General features: G+C 37.8%; 1 protein-coding gene across 9 annotated transcripts in view; it reads left to right on the forward strand.

The window, feature by feature from the left end:
• Positions 1-14,680, forward strand: part of RYR2 (ryanodine receptor 2) — a 449,014-nt gene that overhangs the window by 226,174 nt on the left and 208,160 nt on the right. For all 9 annotated transcript variants that reach the window (XM_075412466.1, XM_075412469.1, XM_075412474.1 and 6 more), the window contains 3 exons: positions 318-501; positions 1,219-1,354; positions 7,856-7,951. In XM_075412466.1, the coding sequence (XP_075268581.1) occupies positions 318-501; positions 1,219-1,354; positions 7,856-7,951 (416 nt within the window). The remainder of the gene's footprint in view (positions 1-317; positions 502-1,218; positions 1,355-7,855; positions 7,952-14,680) is intronic.

Raw genomic sequence — 14,680 nt, forward strand, 5'->3', positions numbered from 1 at the left:
TCATCTTTCTTGAACTGGGGAGCCCAGAACTGGACAGAGTACTCCAGATGGGGCCTCACTAGGGCAGACTAGAGGGGGAGGAGAACCTCCCTTGACCTGCTGGCTACAGTCTTCTTAATGCACCCCAGGATCCCATTGGTCTTCTTGGCAACAAAGGCACACTGCTGACTCATGGTCAGCTTGTCATCCACCCTGACTCCCACAAAAAATGAATTGAGCTTTGGAATCTAAACAAACTTTGTTTTTAAATCAATAAAGAGCTTAAAAAATAAAATAAATTTATTTCCAATACTAAGGAGACTTGTATCTTCTTGTAGAGGCCTTGATGCTCTCAGCAAGAAAGTGAAGTCTTCCACTGTTGATTTGCCTATCGAGTCAGTCAGTCTGAGCCTTCAGGACTTGATTGGCTACTTTCATCCCCCTGGTGAAAATTTGGAGCATGAAGACAAACAAAACAGGCTCCGAGCACTGAAGAATCGCCAGAATCTCTTCCAGGAAGAGGTACTTCTCTCGGTTTTACTCCTGATTTTCCACCATGTTGTCTGCAAGGATTCTCTTGCCGTGTCTGTAGCACTGATGTCTAATCTGGAGTATGTTTGCAGTGGTTTTTTTGTTCTGTAAAAGTCAAATTATTTGCTACATTTATAATCTCTTTAGATCTGTTGGTTTTCCTGTGTATTTAAAGAAATACACTTAAGGCCTTGCTTCCTTTTTCTTTTTTTATAAAAAAATAAATATTAATATAATCTTGTGCCCTGAATTCTAGCCATAATTTACTCCTTGTGTGTGAATTACTTTCTTCTGTTATCGTTTAACCACTTGATGCAGAAGGATGTTTTGGTTTAATAAGCATGCTTTACATGTTTTGTTTAATATTGTCTGTTATTTGTCTGGTAGGGACAGTTGCCTATACTTAGTCAGACGCCTAAATGCCTTCCAGAGTAGAAATTTGCCTAAAATGATGTCTGGAATACTGTTTCTTTTTTGGTTTATTTTGCCCATCCTAAATGGTAAATTTTGATTATCACAGTCAAGGGACACTGTTCCATAACATTTGGTTGCTTGACTCCACTTGTCTGACTCCATGTATATATTCTGGTGTTTCACCTGTCCTGCCTTTCATGTTTTGTTTTCTTAAATCTCTGCAAATCTTATGTGTTTGTACCTAAACAACACTTCTTTTTTTTTCTCTGACATTCTGAGCCTTTCCATTTTTAGGGTATGATCAACCTTGTTCTTGAATGTATTGATCGCTTGAATGTATACAGCAGTGCAGCTCACTTTGCTGATGTGGCTGGAAAGGAAGCTGGAGAAGCATGGAAATCTATTCTGAATTCTTTGTATGAATTACTAGGTAAGACATATTATGGGTTACTTGGATTGTTTTAGCTCAAAATAATACTCAGATGAAAAGAAGCATTTACCTGCTTTAGTATAGAAGAATTTCCACCGTGTAGAAATTTAGGATATAAATTAAACAAGATTTTTGCATTTCCAGGTCCTTGCACATACATAAGAGTAAAATACACTGAAAACACTCAAATAACATGATTTTTCTAATGATATTTTTTACAATAAATAGCATGTTTCTGGCTTCAATTAAACGATTGGTTGCTTTTTCATATCATGTTGTTGCTGATGTGTCTCGTATACTGCCTGAAAATGTGTCAACAAAATACATGTGAACATATCATTCCTGTGTCAAGGACTCATGACATTGTGGTCGGTTTTGTAGAAGTCTACAATTTTTCACACATCTGGCTGCAGAACTGCAGCATAAATCTGAAGCTTCTGTAACCAAGACCCCTCTTATTAGTCAGTAATGACCAGTGACTCCGCGTTACACTAGGATGCAGTGCACCATGGAAAGGTACGCTCTTTTAGACGCGGTATATCGTGAAGATCTCATTATACCTTCTGTAAGTATCTAAGTGTTAGTTGGTGTCCTGGTCAAATGTAGCATTTAATCACCTGATTTGTTTGCTCACCAGTTTGAATTGCATATGTTATTTATGTTCTAATATGATTCATTGTATAGGGTTATTAATCCAGTACTAGAGCTGCCTGCATATTCACTCCTGCTGAGTTGTTAATGGTCTGCAAAAGGAAATTTTACTGCGTAAGAGACCATTTTGTCAGTTCCTTGCTTCTCTGTCATCAGATTTTCTCAGTACCATAAGTAAGCCTAAATAATAACATTAACATTGACCTTAAGTGATGTGTCCCCGTCGTTAAGCAGTCCTTTGTGCAGGCTGCATATGTGTGCCTGTGCTGCTTGCTTTCTGTTACACACCAGGTCTAATGCAAGGGTCTGCTTGCCTTTAAACTTGCACATGTTTGGGCAGTAGCTTGAGTTTGGACAAATTCCTCATACAGGATTATTATCTTACTTTCCAGTAAAACATAAAGCACTTTATGTATCATTTATACTCATAAAATCTTGGTATTGAAAAGGTAGACAAGTAATGTTATGTTATACATCAATTCCGTTAAAAACTCCACAAGTGAATACTGAGTTTGTAAAATGAAGTGAGTCAAGTGCTTATGAAGTACTCAGATGAATGTAGTAAGTATATTATTAATTGGCTCTTTTGTGGGTATGCATTCTTAAACATGATCATATACTAGTTTTTCTGTAGGGCCCATTCCTTATTTAGTGGTCATTTATTACGGGTACTTAAAATACTTAGTTTCCTCTTTGCTACTCAGTGTGTGGCATTGAAACTTATTTATTGTTAGCCCTTTAATTGATGTTTGGAAAACAAAGCTATTATCCTGGAGTTGTTTTATGCCATTTATGATTATAAATCTGAATAATTAGAACTATTAATAAGTGTTCTGTTGGAAACTTCTGTAATAAGACAAATAGAAGGTATTATCTCCCGTTCACTCAGAGGAACAGATACAGAGAGAAATTTAGGTAAAAAAAACTCTACTAATGCTAGTTCCCAAATTAAGAGCTGTGGGTTCTGAGCTTTTTTCAGAATATTCATCAGTATTTCATGTGTACAAGGCATACTGAAAACTTGTATTCTTCCAAATTCAGAGGTACAGAAAATAAAATCTTAATGGCATGCCTCGCTTCAGAGAAACTCTCCTTACTACCCAACAGCAAAGTGAGGCAACTGAGGCAGGAATTCTGTATGTAGTACTGTTACAAAGCTTTTCCGTAGTCAAAGTAGGTTCATCATCTCTTGAAAAAGAAAATAATCTGGGGGGTAAAAAAGGATATCCACCACGTGGTGCATAGCCCTTGATAAAACCAATAAGGAGTGAGGTCCACTACCTTTTCTGTCAGAGCAAATACAAGTTGACACAGTAGATACTATTGAGACAACCACAAGCCTTCTCCTGTAATCTCTCTGAGCAAAGAAGGAGGTAAGAGGGAACAGTGGCTGCTGTCACCTAGCCGCAGGCTGTTAGGGTAGAAGGTGGTTCCTGTGCCTGTGATTCTGGTTGAGGAGTCGCTGAGATCTATCACCTCTGTGTAGTAGAAGATTGAAGCATGATGCACACACGCAGGTTGCAAGGATGACCAAAAGTGGCATTTCCTAATGTCAGATTGGTAGATTTAATGAACATTATAGGTAATTTTAAATGGTTTTGGTTTTGATTTCCATGGTTTTTGTAGTTGTAAGGTAAATACTCCCTCTGTACACCTCTCTCCAGTTCTGTAACTTGCAGCATAGTGACGAGTGGGTCAGCATGTGGGTCAAAAGCAGGACTGAAACTTCAGGTACATCAGACTGCTTTGATTTTAGCGAAAAGTAATTTGTAACAGTGGTATGCTGTTATCCTTTGTGTTGTACTTCTACATGAATAACTGTTTCAGAGGTAGATGGGAATTTTTTCCACTGGATTTATGATATTTGATGACTGAGAAATTTTATGACTTGGCAACATGACTTATATTGCAGGTTCTTGAGTGTAGCGTCCAGATCCTTTACCTCTTTTTTTCCTCATGTCTTATGTTTTTCAAACTGGTGTAGGCCTTTCTCATGTTTATTTGCATGTTACAGCTCCATTCGTCATGTATCTTTGCCAATGTCTGTTGTCTTTCAGAACTCTATTGGCTGTTATAGAAAATGAAGATGATGTTTCTTGCTGTTTTCGCTATATTTCAACAAAACAAAACAACCTCATGTCGCTTTGGCTATCTTCACTCTTGCAGGCAACCAGATTGTTTAGTCTGAATTTTTTGAAGGTAGCTCAAGCATTGGCAGGCAGAAAGGGTAGCAAATTTCATCTTTAACAGTTAAAATTTGAACAAGATGCATGAAACTAAACTAAGCTTTCACACTGAAAACAATGCTAAATTGTAGTGTGAGCTTCCCATCGCAGAGTACTACTGTTGCATTTTCCCTCGCTCTGCTTCTCCCTTTACTCTTTACTCACCCTAATGCCTTTATGAATGCTTGGAAATGTGACATTGTGTGATGTGGTTTTGGAGGATGTCTGCTTGTCCAGCCCTGACATAAAAAGAGCATCTAGCCAGGAACATTGGCAAAAATTTTACATCTTAACCTGTCTTTTAGCTCATATATGCCCACTAAGTAAAGTGAATCTGCTTTAGGCTTTTTTTAAGGTGATTATTTAATGTATACTAATGGTAGTTGTTTGATTTACAAAGAATCAATTAAAGAACTTGTGGCATGACTTACAAACATTTGAAAATACCTAGACTAGGTCCAGAGAGTTAAAGTCTCAGTGAGATAAACTGATGGCCTTTTAGAGTATAGGTGGTGGAGTATAAAAGTCTGTGGTTGGGTTATTCATAGATGTGAGGGAGTGTTGAAGTTTTTTGTGACAGTTTAGTTTGTTTTCTCTCTTGCTACGTTAATCACGGCTCAGACTAGAGGAAGTCGTGGTTTGATTGCTGAATCATTTCTCTAAGTCTGAAATTTCCAGTTGACAAGGCCAGAAGGCTTATCTGCGAGGCCAGAAAATTCCTTCTGAAAGGGTCTACTTGTCCTATACCAAGTATTGTTTCCATGGGCTTGTAGGGAGAAGAGTGCACAAGCTTTTGTTGACTTCCCAGTCTCCATGCCCCTCCCACCCCCCTTGTGTTACTTCCCTCACTGAATTATCTTCTGGCAGCTAATGCTTGAGAAGCCTGGCTTTGATCTGACTGTAATGGATTTGTACATTCCTCTGTTCTGAATAATGCTGGAGTGATAGAGTAATTGCGTGGATGACAAATGGATATTGCTTGCTCAGTCTTGCTTCAGCAAACATTGCTCTGTTTTTGAGTCTGCACATAAAGAAAACTGTCATGCCAGAATTCATGGCTTTTGTCACATCATTGGCACTGTGATGTATTTCATTGCGATGAGAATGGAGGCATTTACAGACTTTGAGTTAAGACTGGATACTATTGCATATAAAAATCATAAAATCATAGAATGATTTGGGTTGTAAGGGACCTTTAAAGATCATTTAGTCCAGCCCCCCTCGTAGTAAAAAATTCCTTCCTTATATTCAATCTAAATCTACCCTCTTTCAATTTAAAATGATTGCCATATATCTACTAAGGCATCTGTCCTTTCTCTATTACAAATACATACAATCTATACTTGTATTTGAACCTTTTGTATCACCAAAGAATGTGCAGGAGTACATGTAATGATGTGACTTTGATGTCTGACTGACCACATCCTGCTTTCTGGGTGTTTTTATTTCTTTAAAAGTGGATGCTAGTCTTGTTCAGAGAAGTGAGCAATAAAAGAAGCAACTGTTGGATGTTATTTATGAAACCATCTGTGTCTTATTACTGTTAAAGAAGTTAAATTTATTGATGTTGTGTTAAGCAATGAACTATTACTGCCTTTGTTTTATGTTCGTACCTGAAGCACTATGAGATTTTGTGGCTTGCCTATAATCACTGAAAAAAGTCACAGAAACCAGTATTTCTAAGTTCTAATCTGTGCCTTTGTCCTGGTTTCGACTGAAGTAGAGTTAATTTTCCTCTCAGTAGCTGCTGTGTTTTGAATTTGGTACGAGAAGAGTGCTGATAACACTGATGTTTTCAACTGTTGCTATGAAATCCAGGACTTTTTCCAGTTTCTCATATTCAGGTAATGAGCAGGGGTGCAGGAGCTGGGGGGGAGCACAGCCAGGCAGCTGGCCCAAGCTGGCCCATGGAAATATTCCATACCATGGGTGTTATGCTCAGTTTATGAATGGGAGTTGGCTGCGGGGAAGGAATCGTGTTTGTGTTTGTTTTTTTTTTCTCTCTCTCATTTCTGGGAGGTTGAAACCTCTCTTGTCCAGGAATTCGATTTTTTTTGATAATTTAGTGAAATTCTGGATTTCTAGGGCTCTGTGATTGCTGCTAAGGGACAGACTGTGAATCAGTTGTAGGGTGGTGAGAAAAATGGTATTGCATATAGCTTGTTTTGCATATTCCTTAGTAGTAGTAGTAGTAGTAGTATTGCCTTTGTTACCTTTTTAAACTGTCTTTATCTCAACCCATGAGTTTCCCCTTTGGTCCATTTCTCCTCCCCATCCTGCTGAAAGGGAAGGGAAGGGTGAGTGAGCAGCTGCCTAGTGCTTAGTTGCTGGGTTAAACTACGACAGTCTATTAACAAGATGCTCCTCCTTTTATGAATCCCAAGTATTTTCGAGTAACTGTGGTCATGATTCATTAACTGTGTAAGATTTGAGGGTATAGTTTTTTTTATGATATAATACAGCAAGAGAAAGGGGTTTTTTTGTTTGTTTTGCTTGTTAGGGGTTGGCTTTGGTTTTGTTTGTTTGTTTTGTTTTGGCTATGAAGCAATTGGATTTTGTTCTCTCCTCATGATACAGAATTGGCAGTGCAGTGACTTGTTTGCAACTAACTCCAAGATTGCTTTTGCCCTTTCCAGATAGTTTTATAACATATTTATGTCACAAGTCTGTAAGTTTAACCTTTTATAAATGAAACGGCATAAAAAACACAGTTGTAATATAATATAGTGAATTTCTGCAGCAATAAAACATTGATTTCAAAAGGCCGTTGCCTCTTAGCAGGACCAACAGTCTCTGCTGCTGAGAATAGCCGTAGAAATTTGAGGCTGAAATAATTTGTTGGCAGAATTGGGAAACAATATTAGAAGTTTGCACTGTTCCAAATGCCAAGCAGAAATGTTAGTGCCTCACTCCTTTTTCGGAGGAGAACAGATGCTTCTCTGAGAGCTCGTGTGTATGCACATACACGCAAACGCAGGGATTCCAGAGCACATCAGGCATGTGGGTGCCTGCAGTGTTCAGTGAGATTTCTAGGCAGTTGTACCCACCAAGTCGTACTGAAACATGCATTCAGTCTAGTTCAGTCTTCAGCTTAAAGCATGATGGTGAAACGGTTTCCAACCAGTTACTGCCTCCCTACAGCCCTGTCAAAAGTATGACAAACAGTTCCTGGACATCTGTCGTGTTTTAGTTCTCGTTATTCTTGAACAAAGGTATAGTATCAGTAGAAAATAATTTACATTCATCACCTATGTTGTTGGCTTCACAGTCTGCTCTTCCAATGTTTCCTGTCATTACAGGAATCCTGTTTTACAGAAATTTGTTTCTACAGTAGCAGCTGACTTCTGTGGTGTCAACACTGGCTACTTCATGCAGAACATCTTGCAGGGAGTGTTGAGATGATTATAAAGCCAAAATAATTCAAATACCGTAAAGGTCAATTTGATACCCAGAGGAATTTTTATGCTTAAATCTAACCATTACTCATGTTATTTAAATTTAAATCAACATCAATAATTCAAGAAAGTATCTTACTGGATCCTTCCTAGAAAGGCAAGACAGAGACTCCTTTAATTTAAATGGACTTACTGTGATTTTTTTTTTCTTCTCTCTTCTTTTGCTATAGCGGCTCTGATTCGAGGGAATCGTAAAAACTGTGCTCAATTTTCTGGATCTCTTGACTGGTTGATCAGCAGATTAGAAAGACTGGAAGCCTCTTCTGGTATGCTTTTTAGTATTTTAACTTCCTTATTTGACCAGCTTTTCATTTTTGAAAATTAGCAATATACTTGTTCAGTCTGCTTATTATGACACTCTTCCCGTGGGAGAGTAAATTATATTAATAAGTGAGATTTGTATTTGTAACATTTTTACATGTTGATTTCAGTTGTAGTTCTAGCTTCAGTTCTGACAATCTTTCCTTTTCCTTGGCCATTTGGTTGTAATGCTATCTTTTAATTCAGGCAAACCAACCATTTGGTGAAACAGTTGTTCTACAGTTTCAGTTGTATTAAGTTGCTTTCTCTCTAATTCTAGTACCTTCCCTTCCCTTCTCATTGGAAGTCTGCATGTTTTTCAGAATTTGCATCAAACTAAATGTAATAATGGATATAATTTGTCTTACCTTGAAGGACTGTAGTGGTAGTGTAGGGAAGTTCATGTATTCTACCTGAGTATGTGTAACAGGTGGGTATTCAGAAAATACCTATATGTTTGCATATAGTAGAATTACCTCCGTAATACATACACATTCCCTGTTTAAACACCTCTCTCACTCCTGAGGTCTGAACTTCTTTTTGAAGTTAACAAGAAAAAGCATGCCTGAAACACATTTATGATTTGAGAATTGGGGAATTCTGTCTCACTTCAAACAGATTCTTTAAGCTAATTTATTTCTTTTCTTTGCTGTTGCCTAATGTCTTGTCTTTCTCCTGAACCACTATGTTAACCCCTTACTGTCTAAGAGATGCGATTTGTCTCTGTGTTGCTCAAAGTGAAAGTAAATGAAGTTATGCTGAGCTGTACTGTATTTCTCTATGGTGATCCTGGCTTCTCTTTTCTTAGAAGCAATCAGTTCTCTGCTCTGCCAACCGAATGCGTTGTATTTTTAAGTTTCCAATGGATTTAAAAAAAAAAATATTGTGACTAAACTTGATTGAAACACCACTTTGGACTATATTGGAAAAATATACTTTTTGAGCAGAACAGGAAATAAATAGTGTGAACACTGTGCATTAACTGAATGTAAATAATATATTAAGAATTTCTCTTGGTGATACCTCATTCCTATTGGTATTGACAGCTTGCTACTGTGTACCTGTTCAGTATCTTAAATGTAGTTTTAACATGATTGTAGTCAATAGCAGAACCTTAAAAGTAGTTACCTGTGTTACCACATTTGACAGGTGCTTATTTTAAAAAAATGGTATTCAATACTCATTAGAACAATCATTCTGTGGAGTTTTTTTAACAATACAACTCTATTTTATTTAAAAGTATGTGTTTGTATGTGTCACTTTAGTTTGATTTTGTAAACAGATGGTAGACAAATTTCATTGCATTAAAGAAGCTATGCTAAGTGTATCTCAAAGTTACTGAAGAGATACTAGGGCTATGTTTCTGCAGTTAATCGTGTTAATTTCTTGGCTGATGCTTGAGTCTCTTGCCCCATTTTACTGGTGTAAATACAACCTTTTTCTTTTTTTCATACATGGAGATATAATTATTGTGCTTTTCAACATGAAAATATGTCAAAATGATGTCGTCTAGTCATATGAACAGTAGACAGTAATCAAAGTGGGACCTAGCAGCAAAGAAATGAGATTCAAATAGAGTGATTAGTTCTGGGCTCTTAAGACTGATTTGTGACTCTTTTCAAGCACGGTTTTCATGCTGATAGCAAAGTAATACGGTTGGTAAGAAATGTCACTGCAGCCTGTTCCCCCACCCCTCTTGTTTTTCAAGATTAGTAAAAGTATTTACTGAAATAAAAAAGCCATGCATAGTGTAAGGCCGGTGTCCTACATTTTATTCTTACCAATTTAATACTTCTTGGAGTTCTACAGGTTACAGCAGTAACTGAAAACATGGATTTGACGTGCTGAGATCTTTTATGTCTGATTTACCAGTTAAGTGAATCATAGGACATGAGAATTAAGAAATTATGAAACAGGTGAAATAAGAAAAATGTTAATAGCTCCTTACAGAAAGCTTTATTTCTCACGTGTACTAGACAGAAATGTTAAATGAGGGGCTGAAAGTCTAAATTAAGCTCTGATACCTGATAAGGAATTTGCCTTGCAAATTATTTTGTCCCTGTAACTAAAAGTGAAGAGGGAAATAAAGATATATATAAATGTATATATTATAGATGTTTATAAATAATACAAATCGGAGAAATTGTACATGTAATGCGCAGTAATATTAACATGGGGAATAATAACATAATAAAAACAATTTGGTTTTGAGACATTTTAACTTTTTATATAGGTCATTAATGTAGAAGCATGTATTTTTTGTCATTATACAGATCTTAAGTTGTAGTACCACTAAATGATCATAAGAAATGTATTTGAAATATATCTTCTAGTTCAGAAGTTGAGAAAATTCTGTGTTTTAAATCAATAATGAGTAAAAGATAGTCCCGTGGGGAGAAGAATCGTAAGCAACCAAGTCACTAAACACAATTTGGTAATTCTTGTGCTACCACAGGCAATCTCAATTTCAATAGCTTGTTTCATTTTCTTTTAATGCATGTTAGTGTTAATATATTTTCTACCTTATATTTTGTCTTTGTAATTTGAGGATAGGAACATTGCAGTATAAATATTTGTGATGCTCAGAATTGCAGTCCAACAAATTTAGTAGAAAGTCTTGTATTAAATTTAATAATAGTTTTACTGTAATGCCAGATAGAGATGTGTCTTAACCTGTCTCTCTTTTATTGCCTGGTTCTGTCTACTGTATTCGATATTCCTAGTCTCGTATTGCTTGATCTTCCATTTCTGGTTCATCTTTTCACAATTAGTGTAGGTATCAGTGTGGATTTCAGGAGCCAATTATTAATAGCACTCGGATGGTATTTTGAATCCACTGCAGAAAGAGCTGCTCAAGGTAGGAGGCAAGGGGAGCGTACAAGGCTAAATCTCTGTCAATACTTTAGTTCTCAGCTGGTGTTACAGACAATTAGCTGCTCATAGCACCGGTGTCTAGTCAGAGGTTTGCTGATCCTCCTGTCACTGTAGCTAGTGTATTTAGCGGTAGAGATCCTAACCAAACAGATGTCATAACTGAACATTCATGTTGGTTTACATTATTGTTAGGGAACCCTGCTCTGCAGGTGCCGTGATCTTCTTGCTTTCCTGAACATTTGAGGAACAGAGAATTTAAACTGAAACAAAATTGGAATAATTGTCAAACTCACAGGCTAGATCTTTCCTCCGCTGAAGTCCACCTTTGGTGTGAGGGCACTCAGCTAAGGAGAACGTTCTCACAGTTACGCAATTGCATGGGATTTGACTGCAGAATTCTTAATTGCAATGTATTTCCCCAGTTGTTCATGGTGAAATTATTTCCTAGGAGACCTAATTTTACAGCTGAAACTCTCAGGGCTAGGATTTTCAGCAATAATTCGAAACTTTACGCTCAGCTTTTGCAGGTTCCATATGTATTTTGTTACAGCAGCTCTAAAAATGCTGTGTTATGTGGTTTCTGATGTGCATGTATTTTTGAAAATTCATCTCAAAGTAAAAATCAGATTTGAACATTAAAACCTAAATGTTTATGATGTTATAGTAAGATATGAGATAAATTCTGTAAACTGCAAAGTAATCTGATATTGTAGTTGTACTGCGTAATGCAATAATTTGTGCAATGCTCGTTTGTCCTGAGTTTTCTTCTACGAACTAGGCTGCTTGAACTCCTTTCCCATATGTTCTGGTAACATAACTTCCATGTTGCCTCCAAAACTGATTTTTATAATGAAGACTTTTTCTGGTTTTGAGAGAGTCAGTTATACAAGATGCTAATTATGCTGTGCTTTAGTTATCTCGAGAGGCACAGTAGGCTTAGCTTTTAGTATGTAAATGTGCTTTTGTGATTTTTATGTGGGATGCTTACTTGCCCGATTTTAAGCTTTATATGGCTTGATTGGGGTGAGAATATTCACTGTTTTAATTTACAGTGGTAGATGTCCAATAAGGAAAAATACTGGATTACTACACCTTTTAGATAAGAATACCTGGCTGCATATATTCACCTAAAATAATGGATTTATTTTCTAATGTAGAGTATTTGTGAGGAACAAACACTGCGCTCTGTAAATCGCACCAAAATGAAGTTCCCCTTCAACACTGAAGTTAGCTACATCTCTTGCAGGAGTTTTCCTGAATGTGTCGCAATAAAGATTTGACGCCTTAAACTATTATCAGTAAAATTCCTATTTTCACTTTTTTCTTATCCTTGAACTAAAAATGTTATGAAAACAGAATAAAGGCATTAAATATATAAACAGAAATTGTGAGTTGATTGTAAAAATTAGATTAGAAATTTATTCAGTTCCTGATCTTCACTGTAGCAAAAGAAAGAAAATGAAGATTTGTCTGAGTATAAATATGTCTGAGAGTAGATCATGTTAGAAGTGAGAGATCACAGGAGCTCCGTGAATAATGCAATGCAAATGCGTCAGCTCTCTCTGCAATACGTACATTAAGATTATTCTTCCATTCCGAAATGTATTCCAGATGGGATTAACTAGTCCTCCTAAAATTTTAAAGGCATTAAAACATAGATAACAAAAAGCAGAATAGGGCAAGTTAGTAAACTACTATCCTCCCAAGTGAAGATTTTTGGAACCAGTTAATATCAGGTTTTGAGTTTATGTTTTTTTGTTGGGGTTTTGGTTGTTTTTTTTGTTTTTTGAGGACCATGCATTTTATTCTAGTATTCTACAGTATGACATTAGAGGAGTCAACATGTTGTCCCGAAAAGACATGCTTCCTTTCATCTGTTAGGCACTGAGAAAGAATTTTCATTCACCTCTATCATAAATTCTGCATATCATACTGTTTGTGAAATTTGCATTAAATTCAAACACTTCCTGCTTTTACTGCCTTGAGCAACTGCCGTGAGATTGGAACAGGTCCAGTTATCTTTAATGTAGACAATCTGAAAGGGGATCAATCCAAACAGACATTGTGCCTTCACATGAGATTTTTTCTGAAATAGAGGGAATTTGTCCTGAGAACAAAATGTGTCTGATAGCATTCAGATGTTGCAGTAGTTGAATAAGTTGCTGTGGCAGATCGGTCTAATTGATAACATTCATTTATTATTGAATGTTTACATCTTCAAAGTATTTTTACTTCCATTATTGAATAGGTTAAGACTAGAAAATGAACCTTGTATACTATTCAGACAGAACTTGTATACTATTTCAGACAAAATTAAGAGTATGAATCTACCTACACAAAGCTGAAAATTCCAAAGTTATGGTTACCACACATATTATGTGGTATCATTTCATATTGGATTACTGTTTATGTTCTTAAAAGTGTGTTTCAGTGCTACAATGAGAGGTGGAAAACTTTAAATTACAAAGTTTTGAGTGTAGTGGTTTCTCTGCATTCCCAGATCACTGTGGCACACAATGAAGTTGTCCATCTTGTTGCGGATTATCCTTCTAGATGGAGGATTGTTTTGTAATGTTTTTTTTACTTCCCTAGGTACATTTACCATGTTAAAGAGACCCCTGCCTGTCTAGTTGGCAGGCTGGGTGGATTGTGCTCTGCTATGTTGCTGCAGGGCATCTAATCTTTTAGCTTGTTCTCATGACTCTTAGGTTTTTATCCTTTTTATCAATATTGTTCCTGTCAATATTGGAAGTGTACATCTGTTGCAGCCCAGATCATACCACTGCCAAGCTCACGTTTAATATATTCTCCTATTTGTAGTTGAGACTTTCTACTTCCACCTTCAGGACTACAGAATCAGTTTGGGAGTTCATGTCTAGCTCATTATATTGTGGTTGTGACTTTTTGTCGCTGCACAGAACAGGAAAATAGTCTACAATATCTGTACAGGGTCACCTGCGTTTTCTGTTTTCATATCACAGAATCACAGAATCACAGAATGGTAGGGGTTGGAAGGGATCTCTGTGGCTCATCTAGTCCAACCCTCCTGCTGAAGCAGGGTCACCTACAGCAGGCTGCACAGGACCTTGTCCAGGCAGGTCTTGAATATCTCCAGAGAAGGAGACTCCACAACCTCCCTGGGCAGCCTGTTCCAGGGCTCCGTCACCCTCAGAGGGAAGAAGTTCTTCCTCATGTTCAGCTGGAACTTCCTCTGCTTCAGTTTGTACCCATTGCCCCTTGTCCTGTTGCTGGGCACCACTGAAAAGAGCTTGGCCCCATCCTCCTGACACCCACCCTTCAGATATTTATAAGCATTTATTAGGTCCCCTCTCAGCCTTCTCTTCTTCAGGCTGAACAAGCCCAGCTCCCTCAGCCTCTCCTCGTAGGGGAGATGTTCCAGTCCCCTCACCATCCTTGTAGCCCTCCGCTGGACTCTCTCCAGCCCAGAACTGGACAGAGTACTCCAGATGGGGCCTCACCAGGGCAGTGTAGAGGGGAAGGAGAACCTCCCTCGTCCTGCTGGCCACACTCTTCTTGATGCACCCCAGGGTCCCATTGGCCTTCTTGGCAGCTAGGGCACACTGCTGGCTCATGGTTAACCTGTCGTCCACCAGGACACCCAGGTCCCTCTCCGCAGAGCTGCTCTCCAGCAGGTCCACCCCAAGCCTGTACTGGTGCATGGGGTTGTTCCTCCCCAGGTGCAGGACGCTGCATTTGCCTTTGTTGAACCTCATCAGGTTCCTCTCTGCCCAACTTTCCAGCCTATCCAGGTCTCACTGAATGGCAGCACAGCCTTCCGGTGTGTCTACCACTCCTCCCAG

Source organism: Opisthocomus hoazin, chromosome 2 (assembly GCF_030867145.1).
Source record: "Opisthocomus hoazin isolate bOpiHoa1 chromosome 2, bOpiHoa1.hap1, whole genome shotgun sequence".
NCBI classification, from domain to species: domain Eukaryota; kingdom Metazoa; phylum Chordata; class Aves; order Opisthocomiformes; family Opisthocomidae; genus Opisthocomus; species Opisthocomus hoazin.